The sequence below is a fragment of the Neolamprologus multifasciatus genome, chromosome 6, assembly GCF_963576455.1.
Source record: "Neolamprologus multifasciatus chromosome 6, fNeoMul1.2, whole genome shotgun sequence".
Classification (NCBI taxonomy): Eukaryota; Metazoa; Chordata; class Actinopteri; order Cichliformes; family Cichlidae; genus Neolamprologus; species Neolamprologus multifasciatus.
In genome coordinates, this window is record NC_140444.1 from 1,365,409 (window position 1) to 1,385,474 (window position 20,066).

A 20,066-nucleotide genomic window follows, 5' to 3' on the forward strand; every position below is an offset into this window, starting at 1 on the left:
AAGAATCACATTAAAACCAGAATTTCTTTCCTGATATTCTGTATATCACATCAACATTATTGTACACTTAAAGGAGTTTCACACTGTGTATCCTCACTTCACTGTTCTCCCACCACCCTTTGTTCATCTTTAATCTTCCCCACAATCTAAGCTCTCACATGCAAATGGAAACAACAATGACACAGAGGAAAGGTCTTCTCCAGAGTGTCAAAGTACTTTGCATGGCAAAGTGAAACAGCATTAGGTGGTCAGTCTCAGTCACAGTCATGGCTCCTGGTGTCTGTGCCATTTACAGAGTCATAACTCCAACGCTGATCTTCCTTGCGCTGTCACTTTTTGAGCTTAGCACGCTCTCTCCATCCCTCGATTTCTGTTCCAATGCAGCTGTAGATTTAAGGCAGAGCACGTCGTCCACCTTAGTTGTCTTCCTCAGCGTCAACGTCGAAACTCTTTCATTTTATTTTTAAGATTTTGCTGTTCAAAATCTCCTCATGACAATCCTTTGGAAGCCCACTGTCGTTTGTCTGTTGTCCTGCAGATGGTCCCTGCTTCTCAGTGGTCCTCTTGAAGCGTTGTCTCCCAGTCATAGTTTGCGTCTGCGCCTCAGTCAATCCTTCCATATCCCTCATGTCACGGTTCCTGCAATTTAAAAATGAAAACTTCCCCGGAAAAAACCCTCTTTTGTCCTATGTTAGCTTAGCACAATTAGACATACACAATAAAGTTGTGCACTGTCTCTTAAAAATTCTCAGGGCTTCTTCCCTGAAGTAGCTTCACTCCAGGCCCTGTTGTAAGAAAAAACATTAGCCAGTGGTGTGTCCTGCTGTAAATCATGTGATTAGATCATATAATTAGCTCTGCTGTGGAAAAAGTGATATAGATGTTAGCGCGGCGCGTCTGTATGCACACTTTCTCACAGTGACCTCTGCACTGTAAACAATACAAGGTCATGAATAACACACCCCTGGTAAATTCACAAAGACACAGAAAGTGGCAATTAAAAGGTTAAGTCAGCACGGCTCAAAAGCCCATGCAACCCAGGATGTTGCTGTCACCTTTCTGCTCCTGTAACAAAGAAACATACATCCACCCTTTTGTCTCTCTGGGTGGAGGTGCAATCTTGCATATTGGTGTCAAGTCAGTCAGGTTTTTGTCAGTCCAGTCAATCCCCGTGTTTATTGCTGATAGTAGAACCTCTTGTGTCGCAATAAGTTTCTACTGCCAGCAATGACGTAATTTCAAAAAGGAAAAGAAAGAATTTAGACTGAATTACCTCGCTGAATCCTTTTTGACAGGGACTTGTTTTCTGATTGTCCCAAATAAGTGGCTTTCTCCCGAGCCCATTTTAATTTTGGAGAAGCTCACTTGCGATTGTTCAACATGTTGTGTAGCGCTTTCGATTCCGATCTTGCAGGCCTGCTTGAAAAAGAGAAAATTGCCAAACAAAAATCTCAGTGCACTGTTAAAAATCAAAAAAAATATGAAGGCCTAGTTTAGAAGTTGTCTAAGCATACTCCCTTAGAATGATAGATCAAAACAACTAATTGGCAGGTTCAAGGTAAAAAGAAAATGCATCAGCCAAGTAAATCCCCAAAACTTTCATCCACCAGTCACACACACCTCACACAACAGCAATATTCTATTAGAAAATGAGTTTTTGTTTTCCCCATGTACCCAGATGTGTGTCACGATAAGACCTCCCTCACACATCAGAAACCAGAAACTCAATAATCTATTAGTCCCCACTCATCTGACCCTCCCGCAGCATTCTGTTCACCGCTGATTCAATCATCCTTCCCCAAAAATAATACTAGTTCACTAGTCTATGTATCACTTCTTAACCTACTAAGCTAACCGGACAAGATGATGGTAACAGAAATGCTTAAAATGCTATTTGGTCTTCATGAGATTCATTGCATGTGTGTTTGTGTTAGTAGGATTAATGCATTTTTCTGTTTGTGTAATTTTTGTGTACCTCTCCTTTTTGCGGTGCTCCAGACACTTTTCAATTCTCCACGCAAGGCAGTCGTTTTTTCTTCCCAGTTTCCTAAACCCAAATTTTATTCCCACACTACAACAGCATTCCTCCATGTTGTCCCCTTCTCCTTTGACTGTGGTCTCATCTCATCTCTCCCCCTTGCAGCAGTCCAGTGAGAGTCAGTTGTCTTTCAGCTTTGTCCTGTGTCTTTAACACTCTCATTTTGCCATTTTTGCGCTGAAAGTGGCAAATGTCCAACTCAAGCAGTCTTTTCAAAAGTCCATTCACACACAGTGAAGGTGCAGCTCGTTGGAAATGCACATCCATCCATCCAGTCATGATGATGCCATTTTTCTCCTTGCTGTCGCTGTCTTGCACAGCTGTTGCTGCTGGACCTTGTCTTCACTGCTCAGGATGCTGCTGTGAGCTCTTGAGATCCATCTCGTTGTTCTGGAACTGCATTTCTTGTCTTCAGGGAGAGATTCTTGGAGCTTGTGTTCTCAGGGTGACAAACACGTGGAAGTTAAGCTGTAAAACAATTCAGCCAAAAACTTGGCTTGAGTGTTTCTAATCATGTTAACCTATAATTTTCTTCCGACTGCTGCACGTGGAAAATTGATCCGGGTCTGCTCTTCTCCTGCAAGTGACACACTGAGACATTTTGATCATTCTTCTCATTGCTTAAAACAACACATCTCCCCTCTCTGGTTCTGAACTCCCCTTTCTTAAAAACCCAGAGAAATTGTAGTTGTTCTACGTTGAAAACCACCAAACCCTCTTCCTATTTTGCTTATTTTTATCAACAATTCTGCTAAAAAAAAATTTCGTGTGTGTCCACCCTAGGGGAGCTGGTGGCCTGCAGTACCACCCTCTCCCACTAGTCGAAAACAACTTTTACACACATTTCTACACTCCTCTCTTCTTTTTTTTTTTCTTGTTTTTGTTCCCCATTTTCAACATTTTGTAACCCCGTTTCTCACTGTTTTTTTTTTACACACATCAACGTTTCCCACACAACCATTCTCTGCAATCTTACACACTACACATTTACTCAATTCTTACCATACAGTCACGTATTGAGTTTTGTCTCTGGCCGCCTGGTGGAAGGCCTACCGCTTTACTGGATCCAGTTTCCCTTTACATTCAGAGCGTCCCCTGCAATGGCCTTCTTCCCTTACCGGCAGAAAAGTGCTAAAATACCGTCACTCCACACACTGTATTGTGCAGACGTGATTATCAACGGTGGACTCGAACCACCGTTCCCTGTGATGGCCCGGTGTTTTTGCAATTACTCTGGCAGAAGACTGCTTTTCTTTTGCACAACACCGGAACCCAACACAAGCCTGGGGACTCTAACCCCAGGATTTTCCCCGACAGTGTACCCGAACCGCCGTTCCTGTGGCGTACTTGGGCCGAACACAGGTCTGGGCCGGCTTCTCCCCAACAACGTGCGCGAGCCACTGTCCTTGTGATGAGCCGTACCCAACACAAGCCTGGGGCCTCAAACCGCCAGGATTTTCCCCCCGGAGACTCGAACTCCGGGGTCGGCCAGCGTTCCCCCCCTCGGCCAGACAAAAAACTCTCCATGACTGTATACAAGTTAGCTACAACTCACCCATCTGCAGAAGTCCCCTCAAAATCGATGATCTCGGTGGTGACTGAAACACACGGCTCCGTGACTCCTCCATTTCCTTCGCTTCAACAGCTGGTAGGACAAAGGTACCTTTTCCCTCAGGGGTGATCAGCCCGTCCACGGAGCCGTTGTTCAGCGACCACACGGACCACCCTGCTCGCAGCGCCATTTTGTTGTGGAAGTTTTCCACTTAAATAAAGCCTGCAGACGAGCGGTGAGCGGTAGCTAGCATTCTTTAATTCATACACACAAAGAACAGACAAACAAGCTTGTGGAGCCCTCCATCGCCGCGGGACAGACGGTCAGCAGAGTTCTCACTGAGCCTAGCATGGCTCTCAGCTAAATACCTTCTCCAGGAACAAAGGCAGTACACAGCTGTTTCACACCTTAAAGTTCACACTCCCTTGCTACTTCCCAGAGTCCTCAAGAGACAAAAGACTGGTCCTCTGGAGTTCCTGTTTCCCCAACATCTTTGCTACACCCCCTACCATTTGTCTCAAGTATGAGTGTCAGACATGTTAATACAATAACATAATGCCATTAAATACCTAGGTAAAAGAAATTCCTCTACAGTATACACACACACACACACACACACACACACACACACATACATATATGTATACACACACACACACACACACACACACACACACATATACATACAGTGGGGCAAAAAAGTATTTAGTCAGCCACTGATTGTGCAAGTTCCCCCACTTAAAATGATGACAGAGGTCAGTAATTTGCACCAGAGGTACACTTCAACTGTGAGAGACAGAATGTGAAAAAAAAATCCATGAATTCACATGGTAGGATTTGTAAAGAATTTATTCGTAAATCAGGGTGGAAAATAAGTATTTGGTCAATAACAAAAATACAACTCAATACTTTGTAACATAACCTTTGTTGGCAATAACAGAGGTCAAACGTTTACTATAGGTCTTTACCAGGTTTGCACACACAGTAGCTGGTATTTTGGCCCATTCCTCCATGCAGATCTTCTCAAGAGCAGTGATGTTTTGGGGCTGTCGCCGAGCAACACGGACTTTCAACTCCCGCCACAGATTTTCTATGGGGTTGAGGTCTGGAGACTGGCTAGGCCACTCCAGGACTTTCAAATGCTTCTTACGGAGCCACTCCTTTGTTGCCCGGGCGGTGTGTTTTGGATCATTGTCATGTTGGAAGACCCAGCCTCGTTTCATCTTCAAAGTTCTCACTGATGGAAGGAGGTTTTGGCTCAAAATCTCACGATACTTGGCCCCATTCATTCTGTCCTTAACACGGATCAGTCGTCCTGTCCCCTTGGCAGAAAAACAGCCCCATAGCATGATGTTTCCACCCCCATGCTTCACAGTAGGTATGGTGTTCTTGGGATGCAACTCAGTATTCTTCTTCCTCCAAACACGACGAGTTGAGTTTATACCAAAAAGTTCTACTTTGGTTTCATCTGACCACATGACATTCTCCCAATCCTCTGCTGTATCATCCATGTGCTCTCTGGCAAACTTCAGACGGGCCTGGACATGCACTGGCTTCAGCAGCGGAACACGTCTGGCACTGCGGGATTTGATTCCCTGCCGTTGTAGTGTGTTACTGATGGTGACCTTTGTTACTTTGGTCCCAGCTCTCTGCAGGTCATTCACCAGGTCCCCCCGTGTGGTTCTGGGATCTTTGCTCACCGTTCTCATGATCATTTTGACCCCACGGGATGAGATCATGCGTGGAGCCCCAGATCGAGGGAGATTATCAGTGGTCTTGTATGTCTTCCATTTTCTGATGATTGCTCCCACAGTTGATTTTTTCACACCAAGCTGCTTGCCTATTGTAGATTCACTCTTCCCAGTCTGGTGCAGGTCTACAATTCTTTTCCTGGTGTCCTTCGAAAGCTCTTTGGTCTTGGCCATGGCGGAGTTTGGAGTCTGACTGGTTGAGGCTGTGGACAGGTGTCTTTTATACAGATGATGAGGTCAAACAGGTGCCATTCATACAGGTAACGAGTGGGGGACAGAAAAGCTTCTTACAGAAGACGTTACAGGTCTGTGAGAGCCAGGGATTTTCCTTGTTTGAGGTGACCAAATACTTATTTTCCACCCTGATTTACGAATAAATTCTTTACAAATCCTACCATGTGAATTCATGGATTTTTTTTTCACATTCTGTCTCTCACAGTTGAAGTGTACCTCTGGTGCAAATTACTGACCTCTGTCATCATTTTAAGTGGGGGAACTTGCACAATCGGTGGCTGACTAAATACTTTTTTGCCCCACTGTATATGTATATACACACACACACACACACACACACATATACACACACACACACATATACACACACACACACACACACATATATATACACACACACACACACACACACACCACGTTTTTCCAGCCACGTGGGGACTTCCATCTAGGAGGTTACGCGTGGGGACACAACATTTCTAAATGTAATAGAGGCATTATTAAGGCATTATTTGAACTCTTAATTTTTTTAGGGATCAAACATCTATTTTGGTACCACAATTTGTTAAATTTACAAAATCCAATTTTTGTCAGGTTTTTCTACCTGGTGGGGACACAGCTTTTATGTCTTTTCACAAACCACCACCAGGTGACACTATTGCACGTTTACAGTTAGAGGGTCTATTTATAGGAATTTACAACCAGAGTATTCAAAGCTGGTATAATGAAAAAGCTTTCAAGTGCTGGTTGGATTTCAGAGAATGGTTTCTGCTACATATTTTTATTTATTGAGTTTTATATTGTTTTTGTTATTTTGTCATTACCCCTTGTATTTGTTCACTGGAAAATTTGTGCACTGGCCTCTGCTTTCAATAAAAAAAAAATGTTTCAACTAAAGAGCTTACCTTCCCAACTCATCTTTTAGATGTACAGTATAAAAAAGAACTCTCCCTGCTCAAAGTTAACCTGAACAGCAAAGAAAACAATCTTTTCAATACTAATGTACCATTGCTGTCATGGCTGTGTGTAGACGGGCAGGAAATGGTGGACCCAAAATGCAGACTCACGGAGACGAAAGTGAGCCGAAAAAGCAGCTTTATTGCTGAACACAAACTAACTTAAACTGAGAATACAAACTGAGGAAAAAGCAGGCAGGATACACGGGTGGAAACACAGCAGGGTGAGGGTACGATGCGACACGGAACTGAGGGAGACGCCGACATAAATAAATAAAACACAGGGGAATAACAAGGAGCGTCAGAACACATGAGGAACACAGCTGATACAAATCACAAAGACGAGGGCAAGGCAAGACACATCCACATGAGGCACAGAACTTCAAAGTAAAACAGAAAACACAAATGCGAAGACACAGACTGAGAGACATGGGCTTAACACAGGGACATGACTAAACTGGAACAGAGGGAGCCCACAGGCAGGGATGACAGGACACAGAACAGAGGGGTCACAGCATAACACAAGGAGCAAAAGGACCAAAACATGAGCCCACAATAATAACAAAGAACACTGGGTCCCCGACCCAGCACCGTAACAATTGTCTTTTTTTTCTCTAAACATGAGAAAATTTTAAACGGTAACTGAAGCTGTTTATGTTCCATTTGTTTGACATTAGCTTCTTACCTTCTTTTCACTGACTCTCGCTTTAAAGCATAAATTCGGTTTTTCACGTAAAACTTAACTCCCTCCCAACGTCTCTCTTTCAATGCTAATGGTGAAGTCTCAATACATTTGAGACACTCTGCCTTCCCAGGAACCTTTCCAGAGTTGATGTACTCCATTAGAGTCTTCTCCACAGCCTTTATTTCTGCTTCAGTCCACTTCCTTCTTGTGGTTTGTGATGCCCCTGAATAAAGTAGACAGTAACAGTGTTATTCAAAAAGAAGAGCATCAAGTTGGTGTGTAATCACATGACTCCCCTTATGACCAGATGTGATACTTGGAGTATGTCGACAACTATATCAAAAGCTATAGGTACATTTGGACTATACTTTGTACTTGTTGGTATTCCTCAAGTATAAGTACAAGAAATGCCCATAATGCATTGCAGCGATTTAACTGTAAACAACCTATGAAAGAATTAATTGATGTTTAAATAAATAATTTGTCAAACATTGTTGTAACATGATGTTTTACGTTTTTGAACAGAGTGTGGGAAATGAATTTAAAAAAATAAAACTATCAGTGAGAAGAGACAGTCAATATAACTTCCCTCTCAATTACTTACTAGTTTACTTAAAGAACACGACTGGCAGATTAACTATGAACATAGTTGCTGTAAATGAAGCACTCTGGGTGTTGTGACTTTGTGAAAACACACTAAAACACTAAAGATAAAACACAACATCTTCTATTACTAATGGGACAAGGGCTGGTCATCCAGTTCTACACTGCAATAATGTGTTCTCTGTTCCGACATCACCGGTGTGATGATGTGACTCTGACATTACCTCCACAGCTGCATTTGTGACAGAGACTGACAAGTTATAGCGTGAATCCATGATATGACTGCAACCTACATCTGGTATCTTTTTCTTGTTCTTAACCCTTATGTTAATGGTAATACTTTAGTAACAGCAGAGTAATCCACAAGTTAGCAACATACCTGAAGATTTTGTCGATAAGAGTGAAGCAGCAGATGACGCAGCAGATGAAGCAGCAGATGACGCAGATGTGTTAGTGTCTTCTGCATCAAGTGAAGAGGATTCTTTAGCATTTGAATTTGAGGAATTGCATTGAGTTCGGGTACACCTTCTCTTCAGTTGTCGGACATCTTCCTGAGAGTTACCTGAAGTAGTTTTCCATGCTTTTTTCTTCTTTTTGTGTCGTATGATACTTTCTGCAGAACTGTCACTTTCTTCAGCAGTTTGAGGAGCATATCCTTCCTCACTGATGTCAGTACTTGATATAGATGGGCATCCAAGCATTTGTCTGGTAAGCTAAAAAAAAAAAAGAAAGAAAGAAAAAAGAAAATAGTTAAATTTTTCCACTCACACAAGCATTTAAAGACCAGAGGTAGTACAGTAGTAGTTGTAACAGCTGTACTGGTATTGACAGTTGTATTAATACCATTTACGGTACCACACATGTCACAACTTAATTTGAACTAGTCATATTAAGTAATCTTTCCTCTGCTGCATCACATTTACCAAACAACCCTGGGTGGCTTTGTCTGGATATGCTGTCATTACCCAAAGACTGTCAATACAGCTGTGATGTCACACTCATTAACAGTCACTTAGGTTAGTTTTAAACATCTGGGACAATGTAATCTCTAAGCTAACACTGTTTCTAGGAAATTGCTGAACTTCGTTTTCTTTTTGTATATATACACTAATGTTTATAGAAATTGATTTTCTTTATTTAAATATATGATATAATTTTTACCTGGATCAATTACCTTTGAAGAACATTTTTTATGTTTCTAAGGTAGAATAGTATCTACTCAAGTATCAACTGTGTTCCAGGTAAAGTGAAGATTTTAGCAGTGCATTGCATTTTAGGATTGTCAGGGGATGAGACTGACAAATGCTTAATTAGTAGGCGACAAAAGCATGACAGTCATTTGTGGAGCTCCTTTTGTCAAATTCAAAGAAATAAATTTTAGTCATAGCGCATAAACAATAAAATGGGCATTTTGGAACCACCTCACAAGAAATAATGATCCAAATGATCCTATCACAATGAAGAATCCTGTTGCCTCACTACACAAAAGAGACTTAAAATGTGTCACAGATAAAATATACGTAGGCTTAAAAATAACATGTATCACCTTTTATGAGAACATACAGAATATAAAGTTGATCACAAAAGTCATTACGTACTTTAAGCTATTCCTTAAAATCTTTTATTGCTAACTAAATGCAATCATACATTACTACCTATGCAAATGCAATGCTAATTGAATTTAAGCTACTGTTATTACTGTAACACCTTGAAAACCTTTGTGAACTTGAAGCACTAAAGCCTCTGAACTTCAGACACTAGAAAAGACATTAAACATCAGTGTCCCTGACAATATTGATAAATGAGAAACCCCTTGTCTCAAGCTTACAGTCGTTCTATCAAGGCGTGCTCGTAATCCAAGAAGGTGACATGATTGTACAGGAGGTAGTTATTATTATTATATTTTTTCACAAGACTTAGTTGTTAGTTTTAAATTTGACGGTTACCGTCTATTCACTTTGTGCTCTGTGCACAAAAATCTGAGATCTGTAGTGGAGTTGTACGAATAAACTTACAATAACACTGTCTGTCCTTCTGAGCTCAGGTACACTTGTATCCATGTCAGAATCAGCTGAAGTGGGTTTAATGATAATGGAACTGTCGCTGTCACTGGACAACTGCTGTTCCATCTGAAAAGTAAACAGAAAAAGATACAAATAACAATTACAGATTAATATAAATTACAGAATAATTATTGCTACAACACAGATTTGTAAATATGTCTTTTTTTTTTTTTTTTTTTTTTTTTTTTTTTTTCCGCCTGTCCCATTTGGTTCTTTAGCCGTCAGAATTGTTGTCTGAAGACCAACAAGGATACCCAATGGATTTATTTTGCCAAATGGATCATCATGGCATTGCCGTATTGGTCCATTTGATCGACCTTTGTTTTTATTATTTATTTTATTTTCAGTTGTTACAGACGGGACAGACATGAGTGAGGGATAGGAAAGGGAGAAAGAAAGAGGAAGGAAAAGAAAAACAGAAGGGGAGAGGGACAGTGAGAAAGGGGGGAAGAAAAAATATCTCCGGGATCACCTGTTGAGAGAAAAAGAATAGAAAACAAGCAAAAAAAAAAAAAACAAAACAATGCAACATACTATACACAACACCATCGCATTAATCTAGCTAAGTGAAAACAGCAGTAAATACTAAATATTGAATGTTGTTGTGCAGCACGCAGGACAGACAGCGCACAATGTGCTTTGAAGTAGCAGCCAAGAAAGGTGTGATTTAAGTCTACGAATAGTGAACACCCATGTGCACACCTGTGTGGATCGGCGCGCTTGTATTCAAATGGTTTCCCCATGTAATGGTCTGCTAGAGGATGTAGAGAGCCATAGCCCCGTCCCCCAGGGCATGAAGCAGGCATGGAGGAGATCCAGGCCCCAGACATCCAGAGGCCCCAGAGTGCAAGAGCCCAAGGAGGACCACCGGAGGGGCATCCGTGCCACCTTCATGGGAAGGGCTGAGGATCCCCAGATGAGGGGTCACCCAGTAGCCACCGGGCAGAAGCTAGAGGGGGCTGCACCGGCGTGCCCGCCGGCTCTGCCGGCAGCCAGCTGTGCCAGAGTGAACCGAGCCGCAGGCACAGAGGCCGGAGGCCCGAGGGCCCCCCGCGCCCCGGAAGAGGCCTGACCGAGCAGCAGGCGCCAGGCCCCGCCAAGTAGTCACCGGGAGTGAGCTGGTACATACCTGAGCGCCCAGCTCAGGTATGTACCAGCTCACTGGTACATACATACATATTTACGGCGCCCAGCCCCGTAAATATGTGTCTTAATGCATTTTTGCAGCAGTTGCTCTAGCAATATCACAATTGTTGTCAATTTCAGATAAGATGGGCCACAGTTTTGATTTGGCCAGCAAAATATAAACTCTAAACAAGGGTTTGTTTGTTTTTGTCATTGTGAAAGGCTCACACTTTCCGGTAGGGTGGAAAGACCTTTCTGAGTATTACACTGTTTAGCATGTTGAGTTATCATAATACTACTTTCTCGTTGTGCTTCTGCACTGTACATAAAGCACTTAACTGCAGATTTTATTATCAGCAGTCTGACAAGCTGTCACCACAATACACTGCTATGATCACCTTTCTCAACCTAAGCAAGTGAAGCAATAAAATCATACTGTAGCGTATGAAAATTATCTTCTGTGTGACTCAGTGTAGCACATCTAAGCTATACTACTGCAAGATGTAATATACCTAAATCAATAAGTACACATATCAGAGAGCTGGCAGTCATGATGGAAAGAAGGAAGGTAGATTAATTGTGTGTGCAGGAGACCAGGTGCAAGAGAAGCAAGGCCAGGAGCATTGGAGGTGGATTCAAGCAGTTCTACTAGGGTGTTCATAGGAAGAGAAATGGAGTAGGGATAATCCTGAAGGAAGAGTATGCGAACAGTGTGGTAGAGCTGAAGAGAGAGGCTATGCTGAATGTTGTCAGTGTGTATGTCCCACAGGTTGGAAGTCAGGTAGGCGAGAAAGAGGAGTTCTGGAGTGAGTGAGATGAAGTGGTAGAGAGTTTTACTAGGAATGAGAGACTGGTGATTGGAGTAGATTTCAATGGACATGTAGTTGAAGAAAACAGAGGTGATGAGGAGTTGTTGGTTAGGTATTGTGTTAAGGATAGAAATGCAGAAAGACAAATGTTGGTGGATTTTGCCAAAAGAGAGACTGTAAGGTGGTGTCAGGGGAGAATGTAGCTAAGCGGCATCATATGGCAGTCTGTAGGATGAAGTTGGACGTAACAACAAAGAAGCAAGTGAAGGCAGAGGCAAAAATTAAATGGTGGAAAATGAGGAAGGAAGACGGTTGTTCATGACGGAGCTGAGACAGGTTTGGGCAGTATGGAAGAGTTACCAGATGACTTGGAAAGTACAGCTGAAGTGGGAGGGCAACGGCCAAGAAAGCGCTTGGGGTATCCTCTAGACAGAGAAAAGATAACAGGAAACCTGATGGTATTGTGAAGTACAGGAAAATGTCCAAATGAAGAGGTTAGCAAAGAAAAAGTGTGATAGTCAGAGAGATTAAGGAAGTAGACATGAGCATTGGGAGTACAGCCAAGAGAGAGGTGGCAAAGACGAAGAAAAAGGCTTATAGTGAGTTGTATGTGAGGATTGAAGGAAGGACTTGTACTGATTGGCTAGACGGAGATTGAGCTGGAAAGGATGCGCAGCAGGTTCGGGTGATTAAAGACAGAAATGGAGATGTGCTAACAAGTCAAGAGAGCGTGTGACAGCAGGATGTTAGGGATAGAGTGAGATGGAGGCAGATGATCCGCTGTGGCGACCCCTTAAAGGAGGATCCAAAAGAAGAAGTAGTACAACTAACCTTCGTATTGAGGCTACGGTGTAGAAACAAGGTCCTCTCCCTCTGGTCGTTTAACCTTTTACTTTGTGCCCTCTCGTAGCGTTGCTCACATACACTATGATGTCTCCTGAGTTTCTCGAGGCGAAGCAAGCCACGACTTTTAACCTGCAAACAAAGAAATAAATCAAAACCTTTGTTTTATTGTTTTTTGCTTTATTAGATAGTAGTGGAGAGACAAGACAGAACAAAGAGGGAATGACAAACAGCAAAAAGCCTTACGAAAAGAAGCCTTACTGCTGAGACAAGGCCTAATCATACCTTGTATTTAATTATAAACAACTGTATTACAATGAATGATTTGTTTTTACGGTGTCCTCAAACATTTTAATGTGGCTGACATTTGTAATTTTTTTTATTAAAATTAAGAAAAAACATAAAAATCAAGGCCACAATTTGATTTGATTCCACTTACCTCTCACATCACAAGATGTACATATATTGACATAAATAAAATATATGGAAACAATCATTAAAACAAATACTAAGAATATTTATCACATCAGAAATCATGAATATGTATCTGCAGTGCATAAACTAATTTACTACCTTTTATATTGAGGTCCAAACTGGAGGAGTTTGCCTACTTAAAATCCTTCTACCAATTTAACTGTCTGAACACACTGCAGTCTAACCTTTACTTTAAGCTGAACGAACTGAACATATTACACATCAAACAATCCCAGAATGTTTATTTTCAACGGCAAAAACATAATGTGTGCATGTGATATTTTCAGCAATCATTCTTAGAGTCATTCTAGCATGATGTACACTGAATGAATAGTGGAAATTTCAATATTAATGGATTATTAATTGCAATATTGGCTTGACAGCTATATAATGTGTAAGGTGTAGATGAGAACTCAAACAACCCTAAACTGCTCCTTAAATAATAATGTAAAGTGAGTATGTCAGCGTTAACAATGTGCAATGTCTATCACAGCTGTTTAAGTGCACAGCTGGTTTACTGGTCCATTTAAGAACCAAAAGAAGATGGCATATCCTACCTCTTTCTTGTGTGCAGGGTTAAAGGCATCTGTCCCATCAGCAACTGCAAAATTAAAAATGTTGACTTGGTTCAAGATGAAATAACAATAGCAAGTTGAGACGGTCTTTGAGCAATGTGTTTAATTTACAATATATTGAGTTTTGCCTTAAAATAGCCTAAACACTTGAAAGGCTGAATTTATTGGAAAAGAATAGTTGTTGCACAACCTCTACTTACACCAAATAAAATTATTTCTAACAAAAAACAATTATGATTATTTCATGTTATTTACCTACAGTGACAGCAGAGTATCTGCTGAAGACACATCTGAATTGTAGCTTTTCATTTCTCTGGAGATTTGCAGTTCTACCCCAATGAGAATTTTAACAGCATTTATTTGATATATTCAGGTTTGGAACCAATTGTACAATTTGCAATTTAAAAATGACAGAAGCCAATTTACAGTTTTACCAACAATGAAGAAAAAAAGCAAAATGTAGGGTAACACAGAGCTTTCTTACCTGTGCATTCAGCACTGCCATTGGTAGATGCAAAGCTTGGGCCATCCTCCTATCAGCACAAGTGAAACAGTTAGTCAAACTTTAAGGACCAACATAATCAAATTTCACTGTACTTCAGTGAGCTCCAGTTGTACAATTTGGCAGTATATTGATATATGTTACTTTGTGACATCATAGCCTGTCATGGTGGTTATCATTACCTACAACATTTCCTAATATTTCCCTGTCTGTGAAATCTTTATGAAAGTACAGTCATTGCCAATATACAGTCAAGTGACAAAGCTACTAACTTAAATTCTGATGTATGATTAAAGCAGGACAATGAAAGAAAATATTTTACTACAATTTCTATGGTGATTTATTAGAATTTTGAGGGATGTAACAGATCATCAAAAACTACAGCAATAGCTTTGTCTTCTTTCCCTTACATACAAGGTTGATGTTTTGAACGGGTGGTCCTGTGATATATTACCATTCTTATATGGCTGAGCAGGGATGCTACACCTAGCAGAGGGAGGGACTGCTCTCATTGTCTAAGACAGGGGTGGGCAACTCCAGGCCTCAAGGGCCGGTGTCCCTGCAGGTTTTAGATGTGTCCTTGGACCAACACAGCTGATTTAAATGGCTAATTAGCTCCTCAACATGTCCTGTAGTTCTCCACAGGCCTGGTAACAAACTAATCATGTGATCCAGGTGTGTTGACCCAAGGTGAGATCTAAAACCTGCAGGACACCAGCCCTCAAGGCCTGGAATTGCCCACCCCTGGTCTAAGAGCTGTTGTCAGACACAGTGACCAGAACCAGCTCAATTTTAAAGTGTGTAGTAAATTATAGATGCAGTACAGATGTACATACAGTCTGTTTTCGTTTTAGCGTGTTCCTAACAATTTACAAACAAGCTTGTTGTGGTTAACGAGCTTGGTGACATAGGTGAATGCAGACGCAGCGTTATCATTATTCTGACAGCATGTCTCCTTAAGAAGCGTTTTATTAAATACCTTTTTAATTTTTTTAACCTTTGTCGTGTGTGCAGTAACACGTCAGGTCCCACAAACTAAAGTCTCAGCTCACCTACGCTCTCTCTGTGCCTGCTGCCCGCTCTGCGTGCTGAACCCTGCCCTCGGTCACAGACAGAGGACAGAGCAGAAATCTCAACTATATTCTCACATCCGCTAATTTCACTCACTACTCTTTTCATGTGCTAATTAAATACAAGCTGGTTTGTCCCTCATCACCTGTGCACCGATCACCGATCACATACTATCAAATAATGCGCGAGGCAGCTCACGTTCCTCCGCTGACCATGACGGTCACGGTTATGCGCCGTTCACGTGATAACCCTCCTACATGGTATCTTTTCACTGCAGCTCTAAGACGAGGTAGAGAAACATTAAATCTACTTTAAATAGTAGTAGTTCCACTAAAACACGATGTATGATGCTGAAGCTTTACAATTTTGAATTAATCCGTGCATATACGCGCATCTGTGCAGAGTGATATAAAGGGATCGTGGATCAACTACAGCCGTAACACCATTGCAGTTTTAGTATAAATTGAAATATCTATCAAGACAATAAAACAGTATATTTTGATGGTTTGGTTTGAACAGTTTACTGTAACGGTGTAGTTTGTGTAATGTAACACTGTGTTGAAGCAAAGTATTTCGTAGCAACTAAGTACCAATAACAGAAATTCATTTTGAAAATACTATAGATGCATTAAAATAAAAATCACCACAGTCCGTAGTATTTTTACAGCCAATTGTTGCACCGTTTTAAACTTATTTTACTTGACAAAAGCATAGGCAGACCAAGATTTAACAGCAACTCAGTTAGCATCGTTGTTAGCTAACATTAGCTAACCATCACGTCATACCATTAAGTTACAGCTGCACACGACACTTTGTGTGTTAATATAATGTGCAAACGCGACACAAATTAACCCAAAAGCACAATATTATAATGTGACATAAGTCAAAACTTACCATTCTGGTTAATGCTGCACAGCTAGCTGTACTCCGCATATCGCATGTGCTTGCTGTCTGAAGCATGTCTGTCGTCTGTCTATGCGCCAAAGGAGAGCAGGTGTGGTGATCACAAAAGGAGCGCTTGATTTGGGACGAGGCGCACACCAGATTAACTCCGCTGATTCTTACACATACCGCACCGGACACTGACGGGTCATTGGTGTGTTAAAACAAAGTACAACGTCACTCGGCCATCTATGTGGGGGGATGGGCATGGTCAAGGTGGGGACCTCAAATGTCAAGATATGTGTAAATTGCTGAGAACGAAGTAAATGACTCTACACATTACCTGCTAAGTGAGAAATACAATTTCTGAACTGAAATTGGTTTAATATGTACGTTAAAAAATAACTGAAATAAAAATGTCAGACTGTAGATGTATGAAATTATTGTTTATGTTTTAAAACAAACTGCACTGTCACTCCGCCATCTTGACGTGCTGCAGTAGACAGTAGGTGGGTGGGGTATGGGCATGGTCAAAGTGGGGACCTCAAATGTCAGGATCTGTGTAATATATTAATGATTGCTGAGAAGAGATGAATCCACACATTACTTGCTTAATTAGAAATGCAATTTCCTAACTGATATTTGTTGAGTTGAAACGTACACAAAATATAAGCAGTAGCAAAATTAATTAAATGCAGGAATGAATAAATAATAGAAAAAATGCAAAAATGTAAACCAATCAACTACTACCAACCATTGTGATCACTAGACAGGTATTATTGTGAAGGACAGAATTGTGTGGACTCAAAAGTTATGCCAGGCAGGTTTCAATAAATGGTAAACAAAGTTTATTGTAAAAACCAAAAACAATAGTGGATGACACAACAGGTGAATAGAGGATAATGCAAATGTGATTGTAATTGTTTTTAAAGCCTTATATGACAAGGCAACTCCTTACCTCAGTGATCTGCAGCAATTGCAAAAACCAAAGAGATTAATAGAAACTGAGCTGACAGCGTTGTCCCGGGCCTACCCAGATCTGTCGGCTGGCCTGCATATACACATATATATAGTCTTTTTTCCTTCAAAGTTGGGGCCTTTACCAGAGGTCTGTGAGAATCAGGGTCCTATGTGGTATCTTAGGTGTCTTGGATGTTGTTCCTGAAATCTGGAGCAATTACCCCAGTTTGGGGGTCACTGGGTTCTGATTACCACAGGGACCACCGTTGCCTTTTCCCTCCACACTTTTTCCTAGCTCTTCTCATAGCCCTTGGTATTTCTGAAGCTTATGCTCATTCTGCCTGATGTTGGCATCTCATGAGTTACTTGGTTAAAAAAATTCAAATGTACACCCTGCCTGCTAGCATCTTACACCATGGTGTAATGTGCTGGATTATTTGTAGGAGTCCTGGACAAGTCCTTAAAAATCCGAGCTGTTCTGGACCTACATCTTCTGTTGTAGATGTCCTGTAGGGAAGGGAGAGCAGACCTGTAGCAGTGTTCTGCCACACAGATCACTCTCTGAAGGGCTTTTCGTCCTGAACACAGCTGTTCCCATACCAGGATGTAAAGATCTGTGTGAGGATGCTCTCCACAGCACCCGAATAGAAAGTCCTAAGGATCCCTGGAGAGACTCCAAACTTTCTCAGTTGTCTCAGGTGATACAGGTGCTGCCTAGCCCTTTTGGACTGTGAACAGTCTATGTCAGGTCTAAGGAGATGTCAACCCCAAGGTACTTGAAGGACAGCACCCTCTCCACGTTGATGGCCAGGGGCTTGTAGTCTTGCTGCTTTCTCCTACTAAAATCCACCACCAGCTCCTTGGTCTTGCAGACGTTCAGTTGGAGGTGGTTTTCTCTGCACCAAGATGCCAGGTTCTTCACCTCATCCATTAGGCTGTCTCATCGTTGTTGGAGATGAGGCCCAACACCACAGCATCATCAGCGAACGTCACGATGGTGTTTGAGCCTTGAGTGGCCACACAATCAAGAGGTGTAGAGGGAGTATGTAGTGGAAAAGGGTACGCACTCCTGTGGCACTTCTGTGTTGGTAGTGATGCTGTCAGAGACACACTTACCCACCTTCACCACCTGCGATCTACCAGTAAGGAAGTCCAGCACCTATGCACGCAAACTGTTGTTAAGTCCAAGATCCCTCAGCTTTGTGAACAGTCTATGGGGCACTATTGTGTCAAATGCTGAACTGTAGTCTACAAGCAGCATTCTCACATAGTTACCCCGTTTCTAGCTCACATGGCTTGTAGCTGTGCCAGAGAGCAAGCTTGGGTGAGCTAGCGCGGAATATCTCCTTCTGCAGTAGCCTTAAAAAAAGACTATTGTTCGTTCTCCTGTCAGGTAAAAATCTTTTTCGTATGTATATTATACTATTCCATGTGTTATCATGTGTTTGCTATGATGTGATGTGTAGTAATGGTTATTAAGGTGCTAATTGCTAATTGGGGATAAGCTAGCAAGCTAGACAATTAGCCGCCATGCTAAGCGGACGTTGGTAGCCAAGTTCATATGTCACTGAGGGGCTACGAGCTCACATGGCTTGTAGCTGTGCCAGAGAGCAAGCTTGGGTGAGCTAGCGGGGAATATCTCCTTCTGCAGTAGCCTTAAAAAAAAGACTATTGTTCGTTCTCCTGCCAGACGCCTCGCTACTGTGCTGCCTTAATACTGTGCTGTCTCGCTGGTGCCATTTAAGGACCGGCGGCTGCCATCCATTCATCCATCCGGACCTCGATTATTTGGACTGAAGTACTCACACACACGCCCGCACTCAGTGCCATACACTATCTTTATTTTGCTGGCCAGCTAACACCATTGTTTTGTTTTTTTCTTTTTGCATTCACAAAGACTATCCAAAGACATTTTGGTTATTGTCAAATAGACACTCTCTGATTACGGACTGAGGAGGTTGTGGTGTTACAACCCCAGGACTGAGAAAAAAGACCCATTACACAATATATTCACTTGTCTCCTGATTAGGAGAAGTGGCTATTGATGAAAATATTTTTTTCTTTTTTTTCTTCTTCTTGTCTTTATTTACATTGTATCCCAGGGAAGTTTTAAGTTGTTCAGGTTGAAACATTTGCACTTAGAGTCGGTTAAGTTTCCTTTGATGTATCAGTGTCAAGCTGATGTTTAAGAGGGTATGTTAAGGACGTATGTGCTCCAGTCCATCAATCGTTTAAAGTGCTGGACACAGATGGTAAATTGCCATCAGACCCTAAATAAATTTCTCCTCTGCTGTTATCCATATTGCTTCACTCATTCTTTGGTGAGTAGACGTATTGGTTACAATAGCATCTTGTAATTGTATAAATGTTTAAACTGTATAAATATTTCCAACTGGATGCCTTGCATCCAGTTGGAAATAAACAACCAGAAAGGAAGAACAGAGTGGTTTTTCTTCATGAGATGATGGTTATCTATCTGCCTGGTTAAGTGCGAGGGCAGAATAATCACTGTACACAGTGATCACAATGAGCAGCGCATTGTTAGTGTTTGAATGCGACTGTATGCTTACATGCTTCTTGCAAGCAAGATGTGTACAGAATAACTGTAGTGGTAGTGTAGCTTAACATTGGCAGTGAGATGAAGGTTTATGCAGACATTTGTGGTTAGGTGGTGCATGATAATGTCTCCTGGCAAGAGTATGGAGGCAGTTCCTAGAGGATGAAGGAATTGATACCACTGACTGGTATCAATTCCTGACCTAAATCCAATAGAAAACCTCTGAGACATCATGTTTTGCTCCATCTTACATCAGCAGGGTTGCCCCTCAAAATTTTCAGGAGTTCAGTGAAGCTCTGGTCAGGATCTGGGAGGAGACAATCCTTGACGCCATGTGTCATGTCATAAGGATCATGCCCCAAAATGATCAGGCATGCATACAAACATGT

The 20,066-nt window shown here is 41.6% G+C and overlaps 2 protein-coding genes across 3 annotated transcripts in view; both read right to left on the bottom strand.

The window, feature by feature from the left end:
- Positions 1 to 20,066, bottom strand: part of LOC146516099 (uncharacterized) — a 32,762-nt gene that overhangs the window by 5,803 nt on the left and 6,893 nt on the right. The gene's annotated exons all lie outside the window — the stretch shown is intronic.
- The window catches only part of LOC146516100 (uncharacterized), a 14,391-nt gene continuing 975 nt past the window's right edge, over positions 6,651 to 20,066 (bottom strand). Inside the window, exons 1-8 of one of the 2 annotated variants that reach the window (XM_085162065.1) lie at positions 16,173 to 20,066; positions 14,190 to 14,238; positions 13,688 to 13,731; positions 12,645 to 12,788; positions 9,832 to 9,945; positions 8,379 to 8,529; positions 8,196 to 8,276; positions 6,651 to 7,436 (exon numbers count right to left, since the gene is read on the bottom strand). The exon at positions 16,173 to 20,066 is cut by the window's right edge and continues 975 nt beyond it. In XM_085162065.1, coding sequence (XP_085018191.1) covers positions 7,210 to 7,436; positions 8,196 to 8,276; positions 8,379 to 8,529; positions 9,832 to 9,945; positions 12,645 to 12,788; positions 13,688 to 13,731; positions 14,190 to 14,238; positions 16,173 to 16,238 — 876 coding nt within the window. In that variant the 5' untranslated portion in view covers positions 16,239 to 20,066 and the 3' untranslated portion in view covers positions 6,651 to 7,209. Of the gene's footprint in view, positions 7,437 to 8,195; positions 8,530 to 9,831; positions 9,946 to 12,644; positions 12,789 to 13,687; positions 13,732 to 14,189; positions 14,239 to 16,172 lie in introns of both variants that reach the window. The other variant, XM_085162064.1, reaches the window with a different exon arrangement.